This window comes from Vombatus ursinus, unplaced genomic scaffold (assembly GCF_900497805.2).
Source record: "Vombatus ursinus unplaced genomic scaffold, bare-nosed wombat genome assembly UNPS02013354.1, whole genome shotgun sequence".
Taxonomy (NCBI): domain Eukaryota; kingdom Metazoa; phylum Chordata; class Mammalia; order Diprotodontia; family Vombatidae; genus Vombatus; species Vombatus ursinus.
Window position 1 is genome coordinate 1 of NW_020953132.1, and position 27074 is coordinate 27074.

General features: G+C 39.3%; 1 protein-coding gene across 1 annotated transcript; it reads left to right on the forward strand.

Moving 5' to 3' along the window:
- The first annotated feature begins 16044 nt into the window (after positions 1 to 16044).
- LOC114040525 (major urinary protein-like) lies at positions 16045 to 21931 on the forward strand. Its single transcript, XM_027858650.1, has 6 exons — positions 16045 to 16375; positions 17042 to 17175; positions 19476 to 19546; positions 20149 to 20256; positions 21581 to 21682; positions 21886 to 21931. Exons 1-6 carry the CDS (start codon positions 16292 to 16294, stop codon positions 21906 to 21908), a joined length of 522 nt encoding a protein of 173 aa, XP_027714451.1. The 5' UTR covers positions 16045 to 16291; the 3' UTR covers positions 21909 to 21931.
- Positions 21932 to 27074: the final 5143 nt, after the last annotated feature.

Consider the following 27074-nt stretch of genomic DNA (forward strand, 5'->3'; position numbering starts at 1 on the left):
AAACCCAGTCAATGGGAAGAAGGGTTCAGGAATGGAGAGGGGGTATCGCATTAGGACTATAAAACTTTGTTCACCGCTAACAGACTTTGCACTCGCTGACTGTTGCTGCTTGAGCGAGGAGGGCTGTGCCCTTTCTCATGAGAAAGAATAAAACCTTTTCTGATCTCTGACTCAGCCTCCAAACTTTTAATTCTAGTGTGGCCATTGTCCCACACAATTTTGAGGTTCCACTGAGATTTTTCCAGACTCCTCCCTGAAGGGACTGACTGGCAGGACGTCCTGCTGAAATCTTTTCAGTGGCCCTTGGTCAGGCAGGGGAACAGCTCCCCTCTGGGAGAGTGAGGCCCGAAGGGAGACTGAAGCCAAGAACAGAAAACAACCCAATGGGACAAGAAGAGCCACTCTCGAGGAAGAAGTAAAGAATTATCGGTCACATAAGTTCTGTGCACAGAGCCCAGGTAAGAGTTTATCTCAAGACACCTGGGTGACTAGATGGTGGGGTAGGAAGACTGGCCCTGTTGAGTAACTTTTCCTACTGAAAGAAAAGGGGAAGAAAGGAATGGCTGTATCCATTCAAGAGTACTGAGTCCCTCCAAGAGCATCTGGAGCAAGACACAGGGGGCTCCTTGCAAGCTTGCTTGGTTAAGTTTGCCAGATTGAGGGGGGTAATCAGGGAGTCTCCCATCATGGGAATGGCTGTATCCATTCAAGAGTAAATCTCAGTCTAGGCCAAGTGGAAAAGAACCCATTCCAAAGGTACCAGAAGCTAGCCCATTAGGGGCTAGACTAAGTAATTGGAGTGATTTGTTGTATGTCTGTTTTGTGTCTCTGTGTGTGTGCTATGAGGGGAGTGAATCTGTCTGTGTGTAGGTTGTGACTCTGTAAGGCTAAAATGCAGTCAGCAAGCCTGTAGCTTTTCATTTCCCCTTCCTAACTCTAGCCTCAGGGGAGTGGGTGGATAGGAGAGAGAAAAAGAGAAGAATACTTTATTATTTAGGTTATATGATTGATAAAATGCAAGTCAAGAAAGATTCTCAAAGTGTCAGGTCAGAATTAGAAAGAAATAAGATATGTGCAGTTTTAAAGGGACTTTAATCAAAGTCCATCAGAGGGTTAAGTAGGTAGAAAGAAGGCAAGAAAGTTTAAGTATGTAGGAATGAGAGAAGTATGGGTAGAAAGAAAAGCATAATCTATTTGCATGAACAATGTGAACAGAAGGTTTGAGAGTAAAAGGTTTAGAAACTTTTGGAGAATTGTTTAAAAAAAAACATTCTCTCTACATTCTAACTCTGGCCAAGTTTTGAATGTGGAGGGAACATCAAGAAAGAAAAGGGGAACCGTTTCCCCTCAGATCAAAAAGAGAGGTAGCACTTAATCTTTTCTGCCTCACATGAAAGAGAAAAGTTTCTGTGTACTGGAACACAACCAAAAGGCAATTTAATTCATTCTGATAATATTTTAAATGAAATGTGATGTTCTTAATTTAATGCTTAAGTCATAATTTATTATACTGTTTGGCACTAAGGTAAATTGGGAAAATGTAAGGATATGAAATTTGTTACCTCAGTTTATCTCACATGATTGGAAAGTGCCTAACACAATGCCTGGAAGAGGGCAGACACTAAAAATGTTAACAACTATTATTATTAGTTCCTTAATTAAATATGACCAGTATACAATGCCAATGGTGAAGAGATGCCCAATTTTCTATGTAAGGAAATTTGGAAATGCGTTCAACAGAATTGGAGTCACCTGATTGGTAATGTGTTTGTTTCAAGTTTTAAACATTTAGAATTGTTTCACATTGGTAAACTTTTGTATCATTATGTCACGTAGCTTTTCATAATTTGGATGTTATTAAAGTATGAACTTAAAGAACCTAAAGAACAGTGAAAAAACTGTGCAAAACCAATTATATTACTTTGTCAGACTTGCTAACCCTGTCTTACAATGTTTTATAACTGCCATTTAGAGAACCAGGTATTTCCATCTTTACCTGTAATTAAAGAAGGGGTTATAACTGAAACAATTTGACTATCACTTATTAAAGTTATAAGATTGCTAACTGAGATTATTTGAAGTTACTGTTTTAATGTTAAGACCTAGAATTGTTAATTGATTACTGTGTGTGAAAAGGAAGAGATTGGACAAAAGCCTTATCCAGATTAGTTCTGCCCATTCAAAACAGTCCTCCTTGGAATATGTGGGTCAGCAGGCAAGGAAACCAAGATTAGCTCCTCCCTGGGAGGACCTTATTGATCTTGGGGAGAAATGGTAGCAAAATTAGATATCTTATTCACAGGGGAAGAACAAGACCAGATTCGAAAGGTGGCTCCATCTGATAAGCCTCTAAGAAGCAGAAGGGACTTTTTCTTAGTTCCCTTAAGGAAGCAGGAAAGAAAAGGAGAATTTAGAGCAGGAATTGTCACCATGGGTCTTTTCAAGGGCATAGATAAATTTGTGGAGAATATTTCCTTTTAAAGGGCCAGGAGTATTGGATTTAAAACAAAAATGTTTTTAAATGTTTATCATTAGTCATTATAAATTTGGATCTGATTGGATTTAAGTTTACTGTTCTGAAAAATAAGGGTTGTTATGAGATATGGCATTATTAGTCAATGTAATTGTTAAAAGTACTAAGAGTAATAAGAGCAATCATTTCTATAGGTGATAATATGGAAATGCAATTGATGTTATCTGAAGTTTATTGTTTAAGTTATTACTGTATTTCAAAATTGTGTTGTATTTCTAAAACTCTTAGATTGTAAAATTTGAGGGACCATTATGAGGTAGAAATGATGTTAAGGTAACTCTTCTCCTGCAAAGGGTCTTTTATTTTTTTTAATTTTTTTATTAATTTATTTTGATTTATCAATAATCACTTCCATACGCTTTTGAGTTTAAAATTTTTCTTCCCCTTCCTCCCCATCACCCTTCCCAAGATGGCACACAATCTGATATAGGCTATACATTTACATTCATATTAAACATATTTTCACATTAGTGATGTTGTAAGTAGAAATTAAATCCAATAGGAGGAACCATCAGAAAAAGGAAACAAAACTCAACAGAAGAGAAAAAAAAATAACAATTCAGCTTCCATAGTTCTTTCTTTGGGTGTGGATAGCATTTCCATCACAAGGTCTCTGGACATGTCTTAGATCCTTGTATTGCCAGGAAGGGTTAAGTTTATCAATATTAGTCATCACACAATGTGGCTGTTATTGTGCACAATGTTCTCTTGGTTCTACTCACTTCACTCAGCATCAGACCATGCAAGTCTTTCCAGGTTTTTCTGAAGTCAGCCTGTTCATCATTTCTTATAGCACAATAGTATTCCATCACATTCATATACCACAACTTGCTCAGCCATTCCCCAATTGCTGGGCATCCTCTCAATTTCCCATTCTTAGCCACCACAAAAACAGCTGCTATGAATATTTTTGAACATGTAGGTCCTTTTCCCATTTGTGTGGTCTCTTTGGGATATAGCCCTAGAAGTGCTATTGCTGAGTCAAAGGGTATGCACATTTTTATAGCCCTTTGGGCATGCTTCCAAATTGCTCTCCAAAATGGTTGGATCATTTCATAACTCCACCAACAATGTATTAGTGTTCCAATTTTCCCACATCTTCTCCAACATTTATCATTTTCCTGTTTTGTCATGTTGGCCATTCTGATAGGTGTGATATGGTACTTCAGAGTTGTTTTGATTTGTATTTCTCTAATCAATAGTGATTTAGAGCATTTTTTCATATGAGTATAGATGGCTTTAATTTCTTCATCTGAGAACTGTCTGTTCATATCCTTTGACCACTGATCAATTGGGGAATGGCTTGTGCAATGGGTCTTTTAGTGATAAAGATGAGATAATTTGAAACTGTTAACTACTTAGTGAGGTATATTTGGTTATAAGACTATGATAGCAGATTTTTGTTTAAAATCTTGACTATTATAAAAACGTATGGTGGTTTAAAGTTATAGTTTCAACATATTAATGATGAGATGAATGATTCTCTGTACAAAGTGATTTAGGAGTGCATTCAAGTAAACTGATAATTGGTTGTTTCAAAGTGTATTACAATTGTGGAAATAATTCTGTAATGTATGCCCTGTGGTACAAATGTATTTTATTGTGAAAAACTTATTGATATGTATTGACTTGGAATTAATGAAATATTCTCTCATATATCAGGGCCTCAATTAGAAAATTAAAAAAAAAAATTTAACCCAGACCTTCTTTAGGCTAAAGACTGGGTTTTTTGAGGGTGAGCCATATGGGCTAGGCTCTTAAGGCAGGGACTGGCAAGCCTGGGAAACCTAGGCCGCCCCGCCCCATCCACCAAATTCCTTGATTGGCAGTGGCATTGAGCTAGAATCTGGATGTGGCCTGTGGCTATCAGACCAGTAAAAAGAAAATGAGGGGCTAGCATAGATAAGTTAAAAAAAAAGTCAGGCTATAGGGGTGGGACTGGCCCCAAGAGACTGTTGGACCTGGTGAAAGGGTTCAGAAAGAAAGAAAGATTTTTATTGGATCTGTTTTAAGTTTTTAATATACTGCTTACATATTTCTGAATTTTCTTATATGATGTAATCTGGTAAACAATTGTATCAGTTATCTTGCTGGAAGAACAATTTCTTTTATAATCTAGAATGTTGTTAAATTAATTGTGCCTTCAGAGAAAAGAGAAAAAGGAATGAATCGGGGCTGTTGGGGCATTCTATATGGTCCTGTTTTGTAACATTTCTTTTTAAGGATTGTAATTTAAGAAATGAGAACTTCCAAGTTTTGTCTATGTTTAAAGGGAAGTTTTAGCTGGGATTATCTGGCTTTCACTTATGAAGTTTAAAATTGTTAACTAAATTATTTGGAGTTATTGTTTAAGTCAAGCGCTGGTAAAAGTATTTTGTGTGTGTGTGCGTGAGAAAAGTAACTTGGTAACTATGCAAAAAAAAGAGAGATTTTGTAAAATCTCATAATTTTTATATGTACCTTTTGACTAGAGAATTTAGGTAATTAGGAATTTTATGGTAATTAGGAAATTGTAAGCTGTTTTTGAGAAAGGGAGATACTTTTATGAAAAAAATGTTTTGATAAAATCTTTGATATTCTTTTAGAGGGCCTACTAAATTTCTATTTGCAAGAAAATTATGTCCAAACGTACTATGAACTTAGAGTTTCATTCCTGGGTTTGTTATGTCCTTGGACTGGACTTAACTGGGTGCTTTTAGAGAAATAGTCTCAATGGAAGCAGCATCAGAGATCTAAGGCTAGTGATTAATACTAAAGCATATAAGCTCTAAGTAGGAAAGATCTTACTGTTTTGATCTGAATTTATTCCATGGCCTAGCAAGAGTTAAAATTACTGTTTGAACTTATCATATGTATAGGATTCAAGTCCTGAAAGTGTCTCATTCTTTCAGATTAAGAATGGTTAGAGAGGAATAAATAAGCTTGAGAAACAGAGAGGCAAATTTATTTAGAGTAGCAGCTTATGATCTTAATGGAAATTTGGTTTTACTCAGGATGGTATTAGGAACCAGAACACGTGTAGGAAGTTACACAAACTACTTAGAGCTCACTTTGGAGATGTTCCCTAATTAAACTATATTCCCACCTGAAACACTGATAAGGGGAATTTGCTATCTAAGACCTTGGGGACTGTTAATGAACTATTATTCTGAGTCTAACTCCAGGTGTGGTTAACAAGGAACTGATTGAGCTACTGACCCATGATGTCAGCAACCTGCAAAGAGGTTTGTGAGCTGCATCTATGAGCTGCAAGAGGGTGCTCTCATGGGAAGGTTGGGAGAACAACTATTCTGCACGGCTGAGGTAGGATTCTCCTGACTCAATTTCCCTACTATGACACCTGGTAGACTTTAAACCTGGCTCAATGCAGTTGGTCATTATATAACTTCTGCCTGGAATTGACATGAATCTAGGGAAGCATTGTTCCCTTACTTTAGTTCTTTCATGGCAAATTCCTATAATCATAAATTTTGTGAGCATAAATACTGAATCTATTAAAAAATTAATAAATAAAATAAAATAGATTGATGTGGGAGCATCTGAAGATATTACAAGTAAGATGCAGGTATAAGATTGAGTTATTTGGCCTAGAATTTCAGACTAGTACATTCCTGTATAAGTCAGGATCCTTTAATTTCTCATAATGGTTATGATGAGGTCTGAAGGTTTGGGGGTGCTGGTGATGGGGTTGGAATCTGGGCCCCAGAAAGGAAAAACCCTGGACTTTCCCACATGGCCAAATCTCTGGCATTCCCCTGAGGCTATAATCCCATCAACTGGCCTTTCATTGTGGCTACACCCAATCTCCCCTCCTTTGTCTTACCTCCCTATGGCCCCTAGCCATTTCCCACCTTTAATCCTAGCTAGGCTCCATTCTCCCTTGGCCAAGAGGTCCAGGTACCAGGAGTTCTGTTCACCCCAGCTTACTAGCCACTCCCATCCAGATCTCCTCAGGCCCTTCCTCCCCTCACCCCAAGCTACTTGGCCACTCCTAGATCCCTCCCACAGTCTTTCTATATATAAGATCCATCTTGTCTCTATTAAGATGCTCTGATTCTTAGAATCTAGCCAATTGCCCATAGATGCTCAGATTCCTTAAGAGTCTAGCTAATATGGAGAATCTTCAATAAACCTTATTTTTGGCTGCAAGAAGGCTTGGGTTGAATTATTTCGGGTAGGACCCAGGTATCGTGATTTTGGGATTCCAGGACCCCTAACCTCTAGACCGCATCACTGGGACCCCAAGATCACAAAACAAGGGTCCCACCTGAAGGAGTTTAGCCCAGGTCTTTCAGTCAGGAGGGAAGTTTGTTGAAGGTAAACCATATAGGCCAGGTGACACCCATAAGGACGAGTGGGCATGAGAAAATCTCAGCGTTTAAATGGAGGGTCCTGGTGGAAACAAATTCTTTGGTTCTTGCTAATTGTGATCAGTGGGATTGTTTTGCTCCCTATATGCCTGCCATGCATAATGCAATTGGTCACCAGGATTGTTCAGAACTCTCTACCCAAGGTGGTAAGAATTGAAGGAAAGGGAGAAATGAAAATTATGGTGTTGAAATCACAAGGATGGTTCCCTGTGGAGAATCTGGAATGAGCTGAGCCAGATTGGATAGAGACTCTCTTGTTGAAGAAGTATATCAACAACAGTGTGAGGAAACTTCAAAGAGTATCAAATGAGAGGGGGGATTGAGTGAGATGGATGAATTTTCCTCAGTAATAAAACTCATAAATTCCCTTTGTACTCCCAAAGAAGCAAGCAAGAGCTGACCTGTGTTCCATCTCCTCTAGCAAGATAAACATTACAAAAGACTGCTAGCCTGACCTCCAGAGGCTTCCTGCTTATCTGTCTTTAGGCAGAACTTCTAAATGGTTATCAAAAGTCCACCTGATTCTTTGTCTCTAGGCAAATATTTCCAAATAAGGAATTTAGATTGTGCACCCTGAAACCCAGCCAATAGGAAGAACGGTTCAGGAATGGGGAGGGGGTATCGTGTAAAGACTATAAAACTTTGTTCCTCACTAAGACTTTGCACACCCTGACTGTTGCTGCTTGAGTGAGAGGGCTGTGCCCTTTCCCATGAGAAAAATAAAACCTTTTCTGATCTCTGACTCAGCCTCTGAACTTTTAATTCTAGTGTGGCCGTTGTCCCACATACCGGGAAGGATGGGGGACATTGGCTGGTACCCGCTGTTGGCTGGTCACTGTAGGTGAATGGCCTGTAGTCTGGAAGACACAAATCTGATAGAAAAGACTGCAAGGCCAAATGACAGCATAAAACATCCTTAGCTCTGTTTGGGTTCAGATAACTCAGTTTTCCAACCATGCAGTATCAAATCCACCTCATAGCCAGACTCAGGAATAGCCAGGTGGGTAACATTCCTTTTCAAAGGAACATAATGGGGAAATTGAGTCAGGAGGATTCCATCTTAGACTGAGGCTAAAATTGTCCTCTAAGCTTTTCCAGATGCAGCTGACTTCCCACCAGTACTACCTTCTCTGAGTAGCTTGTGGCATTTCTCTCAGATGGTAGATGGATTATCGATGGATTATGATCCATCAGACAACTCAAAATAAAATCCTAAGAGATTTTACCTCAAACAGCAAGTTTCATTCATCACAGTTTAGGGAAAACTTTTCCAGGATTTACATCCTGGTGTAAAAAGCCAATCATTAGAGATTTCTATACACTTGCAAATTCTCAGTAAGCCATACATAACCCAAACAAGCCTTTTGGCTAGTTTACACATTAAAACAATAAGCAACAATAGCTGAATTATGAAAAGTTCCTTGACCTGATACAAAAACTTCACCAACTTGAAACTTGAAACAAACCCATTACCAATCAGGTGACTTCAGTTTTGTTAAATGCATTTCTGAATTACTTTACACAAAGATTCAACATCTCATCATTAACAGTTAAAACTACAAGTTTAAAAAAAAAAAGCAGAGCATGCTTACTGAAATTCGGAGGTTAGCTTCTTTACTTTGAGCAGAATGTGCTGAACCTGGGTGATGCTTCCAGGCAAAGGTTGCCCTAGGGCCCAAGGCCATTTCCAGGGGGTCCATGCTGTAGTTGTTGCCCCTCCCCCCTCCTTCCTTTCCCAGGTGGGGGAGGGCAAAATCAAAGGTGAGGGGTAAAGGGTGAAACTCTCTTCTCCTACCAGAGGGGTTAATAGATAACCCTGTTGACTCACGGGAAGGGAGTGAGAGAAAGGAGTGACTAGGCTTGTAAGGAGGAGTTTCAAAACTTTTTAATGATCAATCACAAAACCTCCAGAATCTGCCAAGATAGTTTTAGCTGTTCTAACTTTTCCCTGTAACCTCCATGAAGGAGGATTCAAAAGTGGAGAGGGAAGGGAGCAAGTAAGCCTCAGGGAGCGAAAAAGCAACTGCAGGTTTTCCACAATTACCTAGCACCGAGAGAATTGACAGAATTGGGCATATGCTTCCAGGTAGGGAGTCCATCCTTGTCCTCTGTGCTGTGTACCCAGGTCCTTGGCCTCGAACCAAACTAGTGGACCAAGAACCTGAGAGCGTCAGGCCGAGTGAGAGACAGCTTCATAACCGTCTGCCAGAAAAGCACCCCCAAGCCCTGGTGCTTGGAGAACGACCCCAACTACAGAGCAAGAAGGGGTGAAAGGCTTACATACTTTCCAGTCTTGGCTGGAGAAGAACTTGGGGTTAGGCAGTTTCCCCATACAGGCCACCAAAATGTTGAGGTTTAGGGGCTTGGGGTCCTGGGACCCCAATATCACAACAGAATTTGAAAGAATTTGACCCAAGCCTTCTTTCAGCCAAAGACAAGGTTTATCAGAACATCCATCATATTGGGCAGACTCTTAAGGTGTCTGAATGTTAGTGAGCTCTTGGCTAGATTGTAAGAATCTGAGCAGTTTTTTTTTAGACTTTAAGAATCTAAGTCAATGTCATACCATTCTTGTAGAGAAAAAAGAAAGTTATGTATTGGACAATAGCAGAATCCAAATGATTCAGAAATAAATGACTGAACTCAAAGAGAAGTTTTTAATGGTTTAATGTCAATATGGCAGGAGGTCTCAAGTGGAGTAGTCCAGGGATCCGCGTTTGGCTTTGTGATGTTTAACATTTTCATCAACAACTATGAGAGAGAGATATACGCTATGTTCATCAAAGTTGTAGATGACACAAAGCTAGGAGGGAGAATTAGCATAATGAATGATAGGTTCTAAAATTCTATGGGTAAATGCACAGCCTTACACTTGGGTACAAAAGTCATTTTCACAAGTATAAGATGAAGAGGCATAGATACGCAACAGTTGTTCTGAAAAAGATCTGGATGTTTTAATGGACTACAAGCTCAATATGAGCCAGCACCAAATTGTAGCAGCTAAAAAAGCAAATGCATTTTGGGGCTGAATTGCATTCCTGGGGCTCCCAGGAAGAGGGAGGGGATAGACCCACTGAACTCTGCCATCTTTAGACCTCATCTGGTGTACTGTGTTCAGTTTTAAGTACCATACATTAAGTAGGAGATTGATAAACTGGAGAATGTATAGAGGAAGACAAATAGGATTGTGAAAGGACTTGGGTCAATGACATATGAGCATCATTTGGAGGAATTGATGATGTATAGCCTGGAGAAGAGATGATTCAGGGACAAAATAATAGCATTTAAAGAGCTCTCACATGGAGAAGGGATTATACTTATTTCATTTGGTTATAGAGGTAAAAAAAAAAAAGGGAGGAGAACAAAACCTATATGTCACAAAAAGGAAAATTTTGGCTTGATGTCAGGAAATCTCTCCTAAAAGTAAGAGATATTCAAAAGTATAGTGAGTTGCCTTAAGAAATGGTGGATTCCCCTTCCTTAGGGGCCATCAAATCAGGCATGGATAGCTAATTTTCAAATGTATTTTAGTGGGAATTAATTTCATATATATAGATTGGACAATATGGCCTACCAAAATGCCTCCCAACTCTCAGATTTTCCATTCAATGGTCGAAGATTGGTCATGTCTCTGGTAGCTATTGAAAAGCTAGGCCTGCAAGTCAAGGAATCAGTCGAATTGAACAGCTGGAAGCAGAAAGCAGCTTTAAAAAGCATGACCCCTGGCAGCAGGGAGAAGAGCTAACTGTGGACTCAAGGCAGAAAGACCACTGATAGCTGAGCTGCCTCCCAGGGGTGAGCAGTCCTAGGGAGCCCAGCTGAGCGGCATGCCCAGAAATTGATGTTTTAACCTGACGTGAGTTGTATAAGGATATGACAGGAAGAGAAAGGATCTTGGGGTCTTGCAATACTTGCAATACTAAAAGCAGGTGTTGCCTTGGCTGCCTGTGTTCCCTAGATGTATGCATCACTTGTGTCTCATAAGTATGTGCCCACTCTTCCCAGTGATGCTGTTTGCATTTGTGGGAGAGTTCACTCCAGGTCTCTGGGACGAAATGTTTTATAGTTGCTATTTTTACTGCGGTAACTTAATATATACCTTTGCTTTGAGTTAATTGTATCTACTGGCTAACTATTAAAGGTAAGGACAACATCAGAGATTGGCTGCTTGGTTGTTCTTCATTCTTGGAGAGGAAAATGACATCACTATGTTGGGATCAAGGTACATTATGACTGACTATGGCTGATCAGATCAATATGAGTTTGGAACGCTCTAACACAGGTTGGGCACAAATAGTCCATGTGGACTTTTGGAGTAGAGATGTTTCTAAAGGTGTGTATTTCGTGTTTCTTTTGAGTTGCTGCAACTCAGTTTTGCTCATAGAGTACAGCTACTTTTTAAAAATTAATTTATTTTAAACTCAAATACACAATAAGAAAAGAAATATTATAAATTTAAATACTGAAACTTAAATACAAAATAAGAATAGAAAAAAAAAAGCATTGCCATGTGCACAGCAGAACATAAAAGAGGATTCAAAATATACAGCAATAAAATTCCATTTCAAGAAAGCTTATATAATAAATACTACTTGTTGTATTCAGAGCTATCCATCTTTTCTTTGCTTCCTTGTAAGTTTTCATTTATTCTCTGCTGTGCTCTCTTTACTTTGTTCTCTTTTTCCCCTTTCCTCCACCCCTTCCCCAAGAAGGCTACAATTAAGCATGAATACATTTATATATACATTATATATATATATAACACATATATACACACATATACACATATACACACAAGCATAAATATGCATACATATACTTACATATATGTACATATATTTAGATATCTATATTCATACTCATATATAGACATATACATTCATATGCATCTATGTAAGACTGCTCTACTTGTTTGTCCTCGGTTTCTCTGAGGGTGGACGACATCTTCCTTCATAAGTCCCAGTCTTTGCATATTTTTCTAAGTCCACCAACTTGTCATTTCCTACACCACAGCAATGTTCCAACCTTATACTGTCTAGTTATTTTAAATAGTCTAAAACAATATTGATTAATATGGTTGACATATAGTGTAATTTCCCTATTTCCCTCTTTTGGTCAAATCTATTTTAGCTTTAATTTTGCCTTAGATCATGATTACTACACTACTTTTTTCCCTAACAAATTCTATTCCTGATCTTTATTTTATGTTTGTGTGTATCTTTTATTTCCTATCCCTCCTGACTCCTCTACTTTACTTCTACCTGCTACCTTGCCCTCTTATTACTTAATCTACCCTCCTCCAAAGATCCCTCCTTTATCCTCTTCCTCCATCCCTTCCCCTTCCCTTCTTGTTTCTATTCGAGTTTAGAAGACTTGCACAGCCTTCCAGATATGTGTTATTCCCTCTTTATCCCATTCCTGTTGATCTAGACACCCTTCTATACCCCCCCTTTTCCTATTCCCTCACACTCTTATTTCTGTATAAATTTAGAAGACTTTTGTTCCCTTCTAAATGTATATAATGTTCTCTCTCTAACACAGATCTGATGTGAACAGGATTCCCTCTAAAAATCCCTTCCCCCTCCCCATCTCCTTAGCTTTTTATTCTTTCTGAATTTAGAAGACTTTTATACCCTTCTAGATATCTATGTATTGTTGCCTCTTTAACCCATTCCTGATGAGAGTAGGGTTCCAGAACTACCAGCCCTCCTCCCCATCTAATTCCTCTGTGTCAGTTCTTCCTCTCACACCTCATTTGTATAAGATAATTACTCTTTTTACCTTTTCCTAAACGGCTTTACTTTTTAGAATTACATCATACTTGAGTCTATTACAGGTCCTTTTTTGATGTGAGCATGCCATGCTGGATGGGCCTGTACCATTTCTCCAACTGATTGCAATATTTTTCAGAGAGACCTTGAGAGTGTCCTTGTATCTCTTCTTCTGTCCTCCAAGTGAGTGCTTGCCTTGTGTGAGTTCTCCATAAAATAATCTTTTAGGCAACATATTTTTGGCATTTGGGCTACCTGGCCAGCCCATTTGGGTTACCCTCTCTTCAGTAGAGTTTGAATGCTTGGCAATTCAGCTTGAAAAAAAGACCTAAACATTGGGTACCTTATCTTGCCAGGTGATCTTCAGAATCTTCCTAAGACAATTCAAATGTAACTGATTCAGTTTCCTGGTATGGGGCTGGTATACTGTCCATGTTTCACGGGCATATAACAATGAGGTCAGCACAATGGCTCTGTAGACCTTCAGTTTGGTAGGCAGTCTAATACCTCTTCTTCCCCACACTTTCCTTCAGAGCCTCCAAAGCACTGAGCCATCTCTGAGAATGCCTATGTCAACTTCATCATCTATGAGGACATCACTAGAAAGTATACTGCCAAGGTAAGTGAATTTATCCACAGCATTAAAAATTTCTCCATTTGTTGTAACTGATGGTGTGATATGTGGATGGTGAGGTGCTGACTAGAGGAGAACTTCTGTTTTCATGGTGTTGTTAGGCCAAAATGAGCACAAACAGCAGAGAATCAATCCATAATTTGTTGCATCTTGGCTTCAGAGGCTGCATTGAGTGCACAATCATCTGTGAACCAAAAACCATTCACCAACTCTCTCTCCCTCCACTTTAATCTCAGCTTGTGGCCTTTTTAAGTTAAATAATTTATCATCCATTAGTGTGTTAAGTGACTTCAATTTTGTTATTGTCCTCTTTGAAGGCATCTGACAACATTGCTGAAAACATCACAGCCTTCCTTTACTCTGGCGGTGACTGGAAAGTCGTGAGAGTATTGTCCATTATCCAGAACCCGTGCAAGTGTACATAATGAAACTGATGTACACTACTGATGAAATTCTCTGGCCATCCAAATTTTACCACAATTTTCCACGAGCCCTCATGAGTGAAAATATCAAAGGCCTTAGTCAGATCAATGGATTTTGTGTATAGACCTCTGTTCTGCCCCTAGCATTTCTGCTGGAGTTGTTAGGTAGCAAACACCATATTAACCAGTTCTCTGCCCTTTCTGAAACCACTCTGGCTCCCAGGTAGATGATCATCCTCCAGGTGAAGGATCAGCCTATTAAGGAGGACTCTGGCAAGAATCTTGCTAGCAATGACTAAGAGAAGGACCCACCTATGATTGTCACAGGACAATCTATTCCCTCTACCTTTGTAGAGGTGGACAAGGAAGGCATCATTGAAATCCTGGGGGATAATCTCCTCTTGCCTCTGGAAAATTTTCATCAGCTTTTGTGTGAGCAGTGGGCCCCCTGCCTTTTAAATCTCAGCTGGAATAAAAATAGAACCAAATACTTTGCCACACAAGAGTAGCCTAATGGCATTCAAAACCTCTTCTTCAGTCAGAAGTTCAGCCAGAGAGAGATTGACTTCAACGTGAGGTGTACAGTCAGTGGCTTCAGCATTGATTGATGATGGTCTCTTGAGAATATTATAGAAGTGTTCACCACATCTCTCCAGCCCATGTCCTTATCACTAATCAATGTGGTTCCATCAGCACTGAGTAGCTGAGATGCACCATAGGTCTTTGACTCATAGATAACCTTCAGGGCATCATAAAAGCACTTTGGATTGTTACTATCAGTGTAAAACTGAATTTCATCTGACTTCTTTCTGAGCAAAGAATTCTGCATCTCTCTAAGCTTCACTTGCACTTTGCTTTGGATGGAGTTAAACCTGCCTTCTTATAGATAGATGAACTATCCTGTTGGCAAAACCTGTGGAGTTCTCCTTTTTCATTTATCAGTTTCTGAATTTCCCCCTTATTTTTGTCAAACCAATCTTGACAGTTGCAAGTGTTCTGGCCCAGATGAGTAAATGCTGCTGCATTTACTGTACCCTGAAATCTACCTATTGCTTTTCTGCTCCACTTTTGCCAACTGTGTGTTGGCTCAGCTTTCCCTCCAAGTTAGCAATAAATTGTTCCCCCTGGGAGAAGCACTCTAATCTGCTGACATTAAGTCTTCTGATATTCATCTTGCCTCAAGGCTGACACTTTTGTTCAATGTGAAATGTTTAACTTGGAGAGGATAAATCTATGATCATCCAAGCACTCTGTGCCATACATCACCTTTGTCACTCTCACATCCTATCTATTTTTTCCCCTTACAATGATATAGTCTATTAAATGACAATGTTTGCTGTGAGGGTACATACACAAAGTTTTATTGCATTTAGGCAAATGGAAGATGGTGTTGGTGATGAGAATGTCATAAGACCCACAAGTCTTCAGTAGTAAGTGACTGTTGCTATTTCTGACTCCATTCCTCCCAAAGACACTTTGCCATGTCTAATAGCATGTGCCTACTCTGGCATTAAAGTCAGTCAGAATTATAAACTTGTGCTCTTTTGGCACATTGATGATGAGGGTCTCCATGTCTTCATAAATTTTTTTTTGACCTCATCTGGGTTTGTCAGGGAGGGAGCATATGTACTGATGATAGTGGCATGGCACTTTCCTGAAAAGGGCACATTGTCATCATAATGTTGTTCACTCCTTTTGACAATAAGCTTAATGACTAGATTAGTTTTCATCACAAAACCTATGCCAGTTAACACAGTGAATTCAGACAGATCTTTTAACCTCTCTGTAACCCCCTAGATAACTGTTTAATATGATAAATTGTCAAGGAGCTATTGTGCTGTACTGGTAGAAGGAGTTTCATTTCTGGGAATTCCCATTAAAGGGAATTCCGTTTAAATTCAAGGATTAGGACCAAAAGAAGATCGTCTTTAGGACACTTCATTGTGTACTAGACTATAAGTACCACAAAGGAGATCAAGTCCAAACATTTCAGTTTGGCAAATGCCTTATATTTTGCTCTGCACACAGTAGGCCCTTAATAAATGTTTACTGAATTTCTACAACTAGAGAGAAAGGCTCCAGATAGTGGTGAGAGATATTTCTTTGTTTGAGCACTCTTCTGACATTGCCTAAGAAAAGACTCCACATCCCTTAGGTGTTTTGTAAGCAAGTGTTAATTGCCTGACTGACTGCCACAAGAATAAAGAATATAGAGACTGTATTCTCTGAACTCAGGATAGACATAGAGTTGGTCCAAGGAAGTTAGCCCAACCTAATACGGGCTGTTGATCTTGGAAATTCTCATTTCAGAATTATTAATTTTTTGTTGGCAAAAAGCACATTATTAATCTGTCCTTAGGATTTTTGGCTAGCAGTTACTCATTGGCTAGTGACTCTGAATAAATTAGACTTTGAGGTATTCAGATTCCCTTAGTGCCACATCATCAGGAACCCCACCAAAGAATGGGGTATAAAGGCAACTGTCCAGAGAGCCCAGAGTATTCATCAGAATCCTCAGACATTCAGCTGCTGCTGAAGCATCAGAGAAAAATCCTGAGAATATGAAGATCTTACTGCTGACTGTGGGGCTGGCTTTAGTCTGTGGCCTCCAGGCCCTCAAAAACAACATAGAAGACACATCAAAGGTAAATGAGCAAGCATGGGATTCAGATGGTAGCGTGACAGCTTTGGTTCTGCACATATGCTAGGATTAGATGCCACGTGAATTCTGCCATGGGGAGTTACTTCAGACCTAGGTAGAGAAGAAGGAAAGAAAATCCTCCATGACAATGAGTGATTAGAGTCAGAGAATGGACACAACTTTTTCATAAGTAGAGATCATTCATCTTCCTGAGGCAATCTTTCACCTTACTCCCCAAATTGTTGCGGAAATTATCAGTAACATCTAAGTCCAAGATATGCACTAAGAGGAGGGGAAAATAATATTATCTCTGGGTTAATGCCATGAAATACACAATACAGTTAAAATTCGTCCCATTGGACAGATGAACAAAACTAGACACTGAAAGGTTAAATAGCTTGCCAAAAGTCAGAGAGTGAATTAGTATTATAGCAAAGATTTGAACTCAGATATCTTAACTCTTAGTGGCATGATCTTTCTATTGTACTATGAAGACAATGATTGAACCAGGTAAGATTGGGGTAAGGATATACTTCACCTTTGAGGCCTCAGTTTCCTCACCTGTAAAATGAGGGGTTTGGATGATAGTCCTTCCCAACTCTAAGATACTATGGTTCTATGCTACCAGGGATGACTATTTTTTTCAATTCTCATCCAAACTCTTTCCCAGATTCTTGGAGAGCGGTTCACTGTTGCATTGACCTCAAATGTGACAGCTAAAATTGAGGAAGGAGGTAGCTTAAAGCTATTTGTCAAAAGCACCAATAAACATGGTGGCGTTTTCACTGGAGTCTTCTTCAAAAGGTAAGTACTACCAGTATTAGTTGGTGGATATGGAAGAGGGGACAAAAACCTGGATAACAGTTCTGGGATCCCTTAACCCATACAGGCTGACGAAGGTATCAATTAATGATGAAGTTCCTAGGATGTGATTGGTTTTATGGCCATCAAGGGCAACCACTGAAGGGAAATGTAATTAATAGGCTTGATGTCTACTTGAAGCTTGTGTGCAGGGGTGAGGGTAGGACTGATTGTAAGTATTTTTCTATGAAGTTTGGGTCTTTTTAATGACCATCTGGGGAACTACTATTTTCTTTCTGTTCCAAACCTCTCTGATTCACCAGTCTCCATTTTGAAGCAAAGAGGGGATACTTGAGGTCCCTTCCCTAAGAAGATAGAAAGAAGAGTGAGAGAGAGGGAAGAAAGATACCCACTTGATTCTGAAATTTGCTGTAGCTTATTTAGCCATTCCTCAATTCATGGATATAAACTTTCTTGGAATTTCCTACTGCAAAAAGTACTATCAACATTTTTTTTATAAAGGGCTTTTCTTTTGTTCATTGACCTCCTTGAGAGGTTAGCCTTGGGATCTCTGGGTCAAAGGGTATGGACATTTCAGTCTTTTTCTTAACATAATTTCAAATTGTTTTCTAAAGCAATTAGACAAATTTGCAGCTCCAATGATAACACATTTCCTCTATCTTTGCATAGCCATTCTAATAGTGACTACTCCTATTTTCTGTCATTATCAATTTGCTGGATTTGAGGTAAATCCTCAGAGTTGTTTTAATCTGCATCTCTCTTATCATTAGTGATTTAGAGCATTCTTTCTTTTGTTTGTTAATAGTTTGTAATTTTTTTCTGATAATTTTTGTTTACATTTACATTTGAGATATTTAAGTGGCTCAATGGATAGAGTGCTAGGTCTGGAGACAGGAAGACCTGAGTTCAAATTTGACCTGAGATATTTACTAGCTGTGTGATCCTGGTCAAGTCATTTCACCTCCGTTTGCCTCAGTTACCTTATCTATAAGATGTGAATAATAATAGCACCTATTTCACAAGGTTTTGTGGCAATCAAATGAGATAATATTTGTAAATTGCTCAGCACAGTACCTGGCACAAAATAAATGTTCTGTAAATGCTATTATTATTTTTATTATTGTCATTCTATCCTTCAATTATTTATCTACTAGGAAATGGCTTTGAGTCCATTATATTTCTATAAAGTTACCAATATCTTAGATATCTTACACTTACATGTATTTAATCTAAAGGTTTTTTTTTCTTCCTAGCTGTTTCCTGTCTTATCCTTGTTATTTTCCTTTGTTCAAGCAAAAGCTTTTCAATTTCATACACTAGAAAATGTCCTCCTAGATATACTTGTGAAAGGTACTTGACATAACTTTTTCTAATTTTTTATGACTATTAATATTCCACCTTATATCCTATGAATTATACTATAAATTTACAGTGTAACATATTGTCTGAAACCTAATTTCTGCCAGACCACTTTCTTATTTCTCCAGAAATTCTTGTTAAATACAAAGTTCTTTTCCAGGTAATTTATATTTCAGGTTTACCAAACTCTGATTATTCCTTGTCCTGTCTTTTCTTCTGACTTACTTTTCTGTCTTCTTTTTAATGAGTTTAGATTATTTCAAATATATTCATTAAATAGGGAGAATTGCTATTTGCTATTCTCCTGAGATGTTGTGAGTATAAAATACAATAAAAGGAGTTCATGTTTATATATTTCAGATTAAAGAGGTTATAGGTTTTCTCCACAATGAGCCTATGAGATAAACCAGAAAATTATTAACCCTATTTTGCAGATGAGAATTCTAACACTCAGAAAAAGTTGTGACTTGCTTGCCCAAGTCACATAGTAAGGAGAAGAGCCAGGATTTGAACCCAGATTTACTGCATTCATCTTCACTTGACTTTTGAAAAGCCTAGTGATTATCCCAAAGTACTTATATGAAGAACTACTAAAGAGAGAGCTCTTCTGTCTAATCAAGCATTTTGCTTAACTGAATATCATCACATCCACCTTACCAGAGATTCCAGATTTTCAAAGAATTCAGATTTAATTTAAAATATCCCACAATTTTTAAATGGTGAACTCAGTTTAATTACTTCTGAGAAGTTAGTCATTGCTATACATTTGGCATTATTCATAATATGAATGTAAGACATGAAAAAAATTGTATACATTTTGTGGACAAAATTAAAATTAATAAAATAAATGCAAAAGGGTGTTTCACAGTAAAATTTCCTGTGCAAATATGAGGTGTCATTGTAATCCTGATCTTTATTTCCAGGGAAAATGGCAAATGCATTCAATTTTCTTTGACTGCTTTCAAAGGAGATGATGATCAAATGTGTTTTTACTGTAAGTAGAGATGCTGATCTCAGTATTTTCAGTATTATTCTGAAATGAATGAATTAATGGACCCATTGCTTAACAAAGAAGTGGCTCATGGTCAGACCATACAAAACAATTCCCTTTAGGGTAGTGGAGGGACGTGTTAATGTCCCTCAAGACATCCCTCCACTACCCTGTTTTAATTCCCTTCTGATTGCACTGTCCAAATCTTAGATGAGATGTTCTGATCTTTTCATTTCCTTTTTACAGGGCTCCAGAGGTCTGATTAGCTGTTCAGTGATTGAAATGGAAACTAACTCATTGTATAACCTGGAACAAGCTTTTTACCCTCTCTTGGCCTCAGTTTCCTCATCAGTCAAGTGAGGTGATTGGATTAGGTGACCTCCAAAATTCCCTCCACTTCTAACATTCAGTGACTCTAGAAGCAGATAGTAGGAATTTTGACAAAAAATATAGGTTTTTCAACAGAATAGCAGTTCGGTCAGCATGTCAAAGGTTATGATGGAATTGAAGCCTTTTCATGATGTTCAATTACCAATAAGTCTTAAGTCTTTGCCTTTTTTCCTGTAGTATCAAAATTCTGACCTGACTTTTTGAATGCTTCACAGATGATGGACTGAATGATTTCTCCCTTCAAAGTAGCGATTCTAAACATGCTATGTATATCTTGCATAATGTCCACAATGGGAAGATGATCATTTGGGCAGTACTCTATGGTAAGTATCCTCTGATCCTGCACTAAAGCTCTCCCCCTTCCTTTTTTCATGATAAGTGAAGAGCAATAAAGGAAAAAGAACCTGTAGCATTTTAGCATTGGGCATGCCCCAAACTGTGTTTGACTGCTATGTACAATGACTAAGATTAGGAGAAAGGCTTCCAAGGACAAAATACTGTCCAAGCTGAGCTTCCTTCAGTAGAATTTTTGTTAGCCAAGTCCATTATTTTTTGTCTTCATATTGTCACCTAGAATAGTGTTTGTCACAAAAAAGGTGGTTAGAGAGAGAGAGAGAGAGGTCCAAGTGTAAATCTTTCTCTCTGCTCAGGAAGATGGTAATATGAAATAATTACTCTCTTTCATTCAACCCAAGTCTTTATTAAGTTAAAAAAATGGGAGCAGGGAGGCCTCTGGCCTAATATTGAACTATTAAATCTACTTCTTTTGCCTCATGGGTACTCCATTATTGTAATTTTCATCTTGGACTCACTGAATGACAAATATAGTTTGGTATTGGAATGATTAATTATGTTTATCCTAAAATCAGATTTTAAAAATAGGTAAGCAAAAAGGGCAGATCTCAGAGAAGGGAGATGAATGATCAGCAGTCCAAATAGTTTCAGCAATGAAACCTTGTCCTCTGTTTCTCTTTGTTGTTCTATCATATGGCCCTAGTGTCCCAGATTTGCTTCTCATGGATCCTGGTCTTTTTCAATCTCTGAGATGACTTTTGGTCCCTCATGCTGGGTTGCTCTATCACCTTAACTCTATACCCTGGATTCCCTAGCTCCCTTCATGGCTCATCTGAAGTGCCATATCCCTCAAAATGCCTTCCACCACATAGTTTCCCCCCACATAAAATTTTACTTTGTAATTATCTTTAATGTTTCTTGTGTAAAAAGTGTTCGAGCTTTGTAACAATAGGAGTTCACACTTGTATTAACTTATCTGTGAAGATGTTGTTTCTTTCCCATAGATTGTAAATTCCTTGAGAGAAAGCTCTGGCTAGCTCTCCTTTGTCCTTGCATCACTTAAGCCTCATGTAGTACTTGTCACATAGCAAGAGCTTAATAAATGCAGATTGACTTACTGATAATCAGCAAGAAACCTTCTTTCCTCCTTTATTACTTGTCACATCAAATCCTAGGGCATATGATAGTTCCAATCCCCAAAGTTACCAATTTAGTCACTGAGATCAAGGGTATAGGTAACCTTCCCACGATCCTTAACCCCCACATTTATCTAGACACACCCTTCTCCATATATTTTTACAAATGATGAGTGAGAGAGACTCAGTAAGAATCTCACTCTCACCCTAACTACAGGTAGGACTCCAGACCTGCCAGATGAAATAAAGCAGAAATTTGAGGAAATGTGTGAAAGATTTGGAATTAGGAAGGATCAAATTAGAGACCTGTCCAATGATGGTAAGCTCTGCTCATCTCTGTCTTATTCCCCAATTTCCCTTTGTGACCGAGAGGAGAGAATTTCATAGAATGAAAACACTCCTAGCTTGACTCCCCTTGTCCTCATCCAGACAATCTAATTTCCCTTTCCTCTGGGATAATGACAAAAGCTCTGAGAAGGATTCATGTCTGAGAATCATGGATATATTACTTTGTCTCCACAGATCGATGTGAGAAACTTAGGTAAGGAACCTCATCCTGGCATGCAGGTCTGTTATCTTTCACCACAGAATTATTGCCTGAGAGTAACATTTCTTTAGAAATCCAGAGCAGGGTGCTCAGTTGCATAAAATGGGATAGATATAGATCAACTTGGGGAGACCTTCCCAGTTTCCAGGTACTATTAGAGTCTTTGGCAGTGCTTGATCTTTCCTTGGTCATCCTGACATTTTCTGGTAAAGCAAGTACTTAACATGGAGTAGTACTTAAGGTAGAGGGTGATTCTCATTCCCTTTCTCCCATGGGCTATTTTAATTCTTTCCCTTCCCTTTTTCTCTATCTTCCAAAAGTTGATGTAAAAGAGATTAATATGAGGATGTGGAATAGTCAGACAGATGGTGCTTGGAGGGAAGGTGTCAAAGGGGAAGGAAGGGTTCAAGCTGAGGAATTGGCATAAGGATGTGGAGGGGTATCAGGATTAGGAAATGGGATAAGGATATAGGTGAGGTTCTGGAATGAGGATTGAAGTGACAATCTGGATTTGTAATCCATTGAATTTAATCCATTCTATGAATCCATCTGATTCAATAAGATGTGTCTTCTTGTTTCCTAAACTGAAGATTATAGGAAAATGGAATTTTTATCCTGCTGCTTTTTATTCTTCTCATCAAATTCCATTCTTAGTGGGCCCCCCTCTCACCTCAAATAATATCATTACATTTACTAAAGTCTTTTTTTTTTCCCTAGCTACCTTCTCATGAGTCAAAATTACCTTCAGGAGGTGAATTTTTCACCTTTGTTCCAAGCTCTACCCCTCACTCTCAGTTTTTAAGTCACTTTGTGATATTGAGTAATCAGGATCCTTTCACTGTCTCACAGGAATTCCTAGGATGAAACATCCTTGTGTTTCTGGGAACTGTTCCTAGTTCCTCCAAAGAAATGTTAATGAAGACTATGAAATTTTCTGCTGGCTTTCTCTTCTTTCCTCCAACATGCTGGGGAATTCTGTCCCCTCCCTGCTCTACCTCCTCACATGTAGGACTCATGGGTGAAACCATTGCTGCAAATGTCTAATAAATGATTAATCCAGTACATTGGGTCCCAAATATGTTGAAGAATCCGGGAGAGGTGGGGAGGAATTTTAGACCAGCAGGAGGAAGAGGTCTTGTCAAGTTGTGGGAATTCACCTAGGCACCTCAACTGATGGATTTTTGTCTGTATAGGCTATTGATATCTTTTATTTTTCCATAACAGTTATTAGTGGTTATACAGCACTCATCTACCCAATGATTCTTTCATTACACCAAAGTATAGTGACCCATCTAGTCTACCCCTTCCTTGGTACTAACATGTTAGGGTGAATGTCTCACAGTCTCATGAGAGCTCTGTTGAGGGAACTTTTCCGTGGGATTTCTAGCTTCTATCAGTAGAAGCTGAGGGTCACAACATAGTTGCGTGGCAAAAATAAGGAAGTCTCCCAGGACCTCTCCTTTGCTGACATGCGGCTCCCACAGTTGGTTTGGCTCTCCTCTCAATGGGAGATGAGTCCTGACAGGAGCTCCAGCAGACCTGATGATTGGCTATCACAGGGGGATCACGCTTTGAACATGCATCACTAGGGCTATAAAAGACAGCTGCCTGCACTCAATAAACGGAGCTTCTGCCACCTTGCTGTCTCCCGCCTCATCCATGCATCTCCGGGTTACTGAGCACTGAGCTGGTCTCATGCTCACCACTGCAGCGGCCGTGACAACTGGCGCCCAACGTGGGGCAGATCGATGACAGACCTGACAAATACCCCACGGGCGGAGTCTAAAATCTCCATGAATAGCGCGTCAGCAAGCTTCGAGCTTTCAGCCCAACGGAATTGGGTCTCCAAGACGTTTCCCGTCCTTGGGGGGTGGAGAAGGTAAAGGTTTCATTTCACGTAATGGGGCAAAATGTAGGGATTCTCCTTCCCACAGATGAGGAGAATTACGCCAGAGCTTTATATAAGGTAGTGAAGAATGAGGGAATAACTATACACCTAAAAGATCTTCGAAAATTGTGAGGTTGGCTTTTCAGGTATCCCCCTGGCTCCCATAACAGGGTTGCTTTGAGCCAGGGAGATGGAAGATTTTTGGGGAGCAGCTGACCTCGTATGATGCTACTTGCCCTGGAAAAGTTAGGCTTTTAGACTATACCATCTACAATCTTGCAAAACAAGCTCTGATGAATCAAAAGCAAACAGAAGACCAGAATTTTCCAGTCTGTACTCAGACAGGTTCCTCCCTCCCCTCTCCCTCTGCAAGTAGACCTTGCTCTCCTAAACTAAGAGAAGGTCCCACAGACCTCCCTCCCTGGCCACCCCAGCACACTATTCAAACTTGTATCCCAACTTGGGGGAGTTGGAAGACACTTTAAGAAATCTGGTAGTTACCCCTCCCGAGAAACGGAGATTGCGGGAGTGGGATAGTAAGGAATTTTTTGCTGCGCCACAAACTTTGGGAAGTGGGTGTGGCCACCTTGGCGAGCACACAACAACTTCCAGTGGTGAAGAATCACCATTACAAAAGGGCATTAGAGAAGCAAAAGAAAAGGGTGAGGATGTTAGTGAATGGGATATTGGCCTCTATCCGGTCATTGAAGAACCTGATCCTTTTAAGCCAGGACAGGTACTGAGGAGGCACGAAAGTATTCCTTTTAAAACCTTGCTGCAACTAAAACAAGCAGTTGCCCAATATGGACCTACTTCACCTTTTGTAATGTATCAGTTAGAGGTTATCTCTAACTCTATTTTGTGTCCAAATGATTGGAAAGCAATAGCCCGTGCAGTTCTGACGCCCGGAGCTGCTGTCTTTTGGATGGCTGAATTTGTAGATCAGTGTCATATGGTTTCATACCAATTGGCACCTGGACCCCAAGGAAAAGCACTCTTCGAACAGATGAGTGGCACAGGGGATTTTGCTACCACTGCCCAACAGCTAGGATATGCTGAGGAGGGCTATCATAGAATTGCAGTACAAGCTAGAAAAGCTTGGTCTAGGATACCAGAAAAGGGGCAGGCAAAGGAATCTATGACTGCTGCCCAGCAGAAACCTACTGAGACTTTTGTTGATTTTGTGGCTAGAATTCAGGAACTAGTTGCACGAACAATGGGAGAAGTAGAAGGGACCAAAATAGTCATAAAATCACTACTTAGAGAAAACTGCAATGAAGACTGTAAGAAAGCCATGCTAGGTTTGCCTAGGGACACTACCTTACAGGAAATGATAAGGAGATGTGAAAAGGTAGGGACTCAGTGTTTTCACTTTGAGTTGATGAATCAATTTTTAGCAGAGCATAAGTCAGGGGAAAAAACAGGGAAAACATGCTATCAATGTGGGAGAGAAGGGCACTTTAAGAAAGACTGCAAGTCAAACAAAAGACGCCCTGCCACACCCTGTCCAAAATGCAAGAAGCTAGGGCATTGGGCTTCTGAATGCAAGTTAGGAGACGGGCGCAGGGGCTCTGCGGGAGCCCAGAATACTCGTCCCATGGGAATGACAGTACAGGAATCAAACCCTCTCACAAACGAATGGGGAAAGAAATACATGACTCTAGCTGCCCAAGAAAAACAATTCGAGTATTGAAACTGAGAAGCTTAGATAATTTTACACTGCCACCCCATGCTGTCTGTAGCGTCCCACTCATGGACCAACAGGAATTGGGGCCAGAATTTTCCTTAATTACCATATCACCCCCAGATCAGCACTACTCACATGCAGTTCCAGTTATTCAAATGTATAAAGGCTCCCTCCCTCACCTCACCATGATTAACACTAACAATGATGATACCTATATTGAAAGGGGACAGTGCGTGGCTCAAGCCATCGCCATCACTGCAGAATTCCACATAGAAGATCCTACCATAATAAAAGGCCCACAGACAGGCTGGAGGTCAGGAGCATTTTTTACACAAGCTGTCTCTATAGACAATCCCCTATGTACTATAAATGTAGAGAAACAGAAATTTACAGGGTTAATTGATACTGGGGCTGATAAATCAGTATTCCCTGCAGACCAGTGGCCACCTTGGTGGCCTAAGGAATTGGCTTACACCTTTCTACGAGGTATAGGAGGCAATCAAGAAACAGATGTCTCTACACGTCCCCTCACATGGGAAAAGGACAATAAAAGTGGCAAGTTCTGTCCATATATCAGAGCAGGACTACCTCTTATTTTATGGGGACGTGATGTTCTTACAGACATGGCTGTTACAATCAGCACGGATTTTTCATAAGGGCCACTGATGTTTCATTAACAGCACATAAATTAGTTTGGCTTACAAAAGAGCCAGTGTGGGTTGATCAGTGGCCCCTGACACAAGAGAAACTCACCACTTTACACTCTTTAGTACAAGAGCAATTACAGCAAGGACACATAGAGAAAAGCTCTAGTCTATGGAATTCTCCTGTGTTTATCATTAAGAAAAAATCAGGAAAATGGAGAATGTTAATAGATTTAAGGGAAGTAAATAAAAGAATGGAAAACATGGGTCCTTTACAAACAGGACTACCCTCACCAAATACGATCCCTAGACATCAACCCTTGTGGATCCTTGATATTCAGGATTGTTTTTATTCCATTCCCTTGCACCATGATGATTGCAAATATTTTGCATTTTCTATACCTACACCAAATCACTGTGCTCCTACTCGGAGATATCAATGGAAAGTTTTACCACAAGGAATGAAAAATAGTCCTACTATTTGCCAAAGATATATAGCAGGCCTACTAGAGCCTTGAAGAATCAAATATAAAGGAGCCTATTTAGTGCACTATATGGATGATATTCTTTGTAGTCATGCCAATTTAGAAGTCCTTGAGCAAATACTCCAAGAAACAGTATTTATTTTGACAAACAAAGGGCTTCAGATAGCACCAGAGAAAGTGCAAAAAGAACCTCCCTTTCAATATCTGGGATTTCAGCTTGACTTGGAGGAAGTCTCTTTACAACCTTCTGAGCTTAGACAAGACAAGGTACAAACTTTAAATGATTTCCAAAAATTGATAGGAGATATTCAATGGATGCGACCAAAGATAGGCATTACTAATGAGGAGATGCAACCCTTATATTCTATCTTAAAAGGGGATCCTCGCTTAAACTCTCCTAGAAAATGGACCCCTGAGGCTGAACAAAGCTTAAAACAAATCATCAGGAAATTAGGAAATC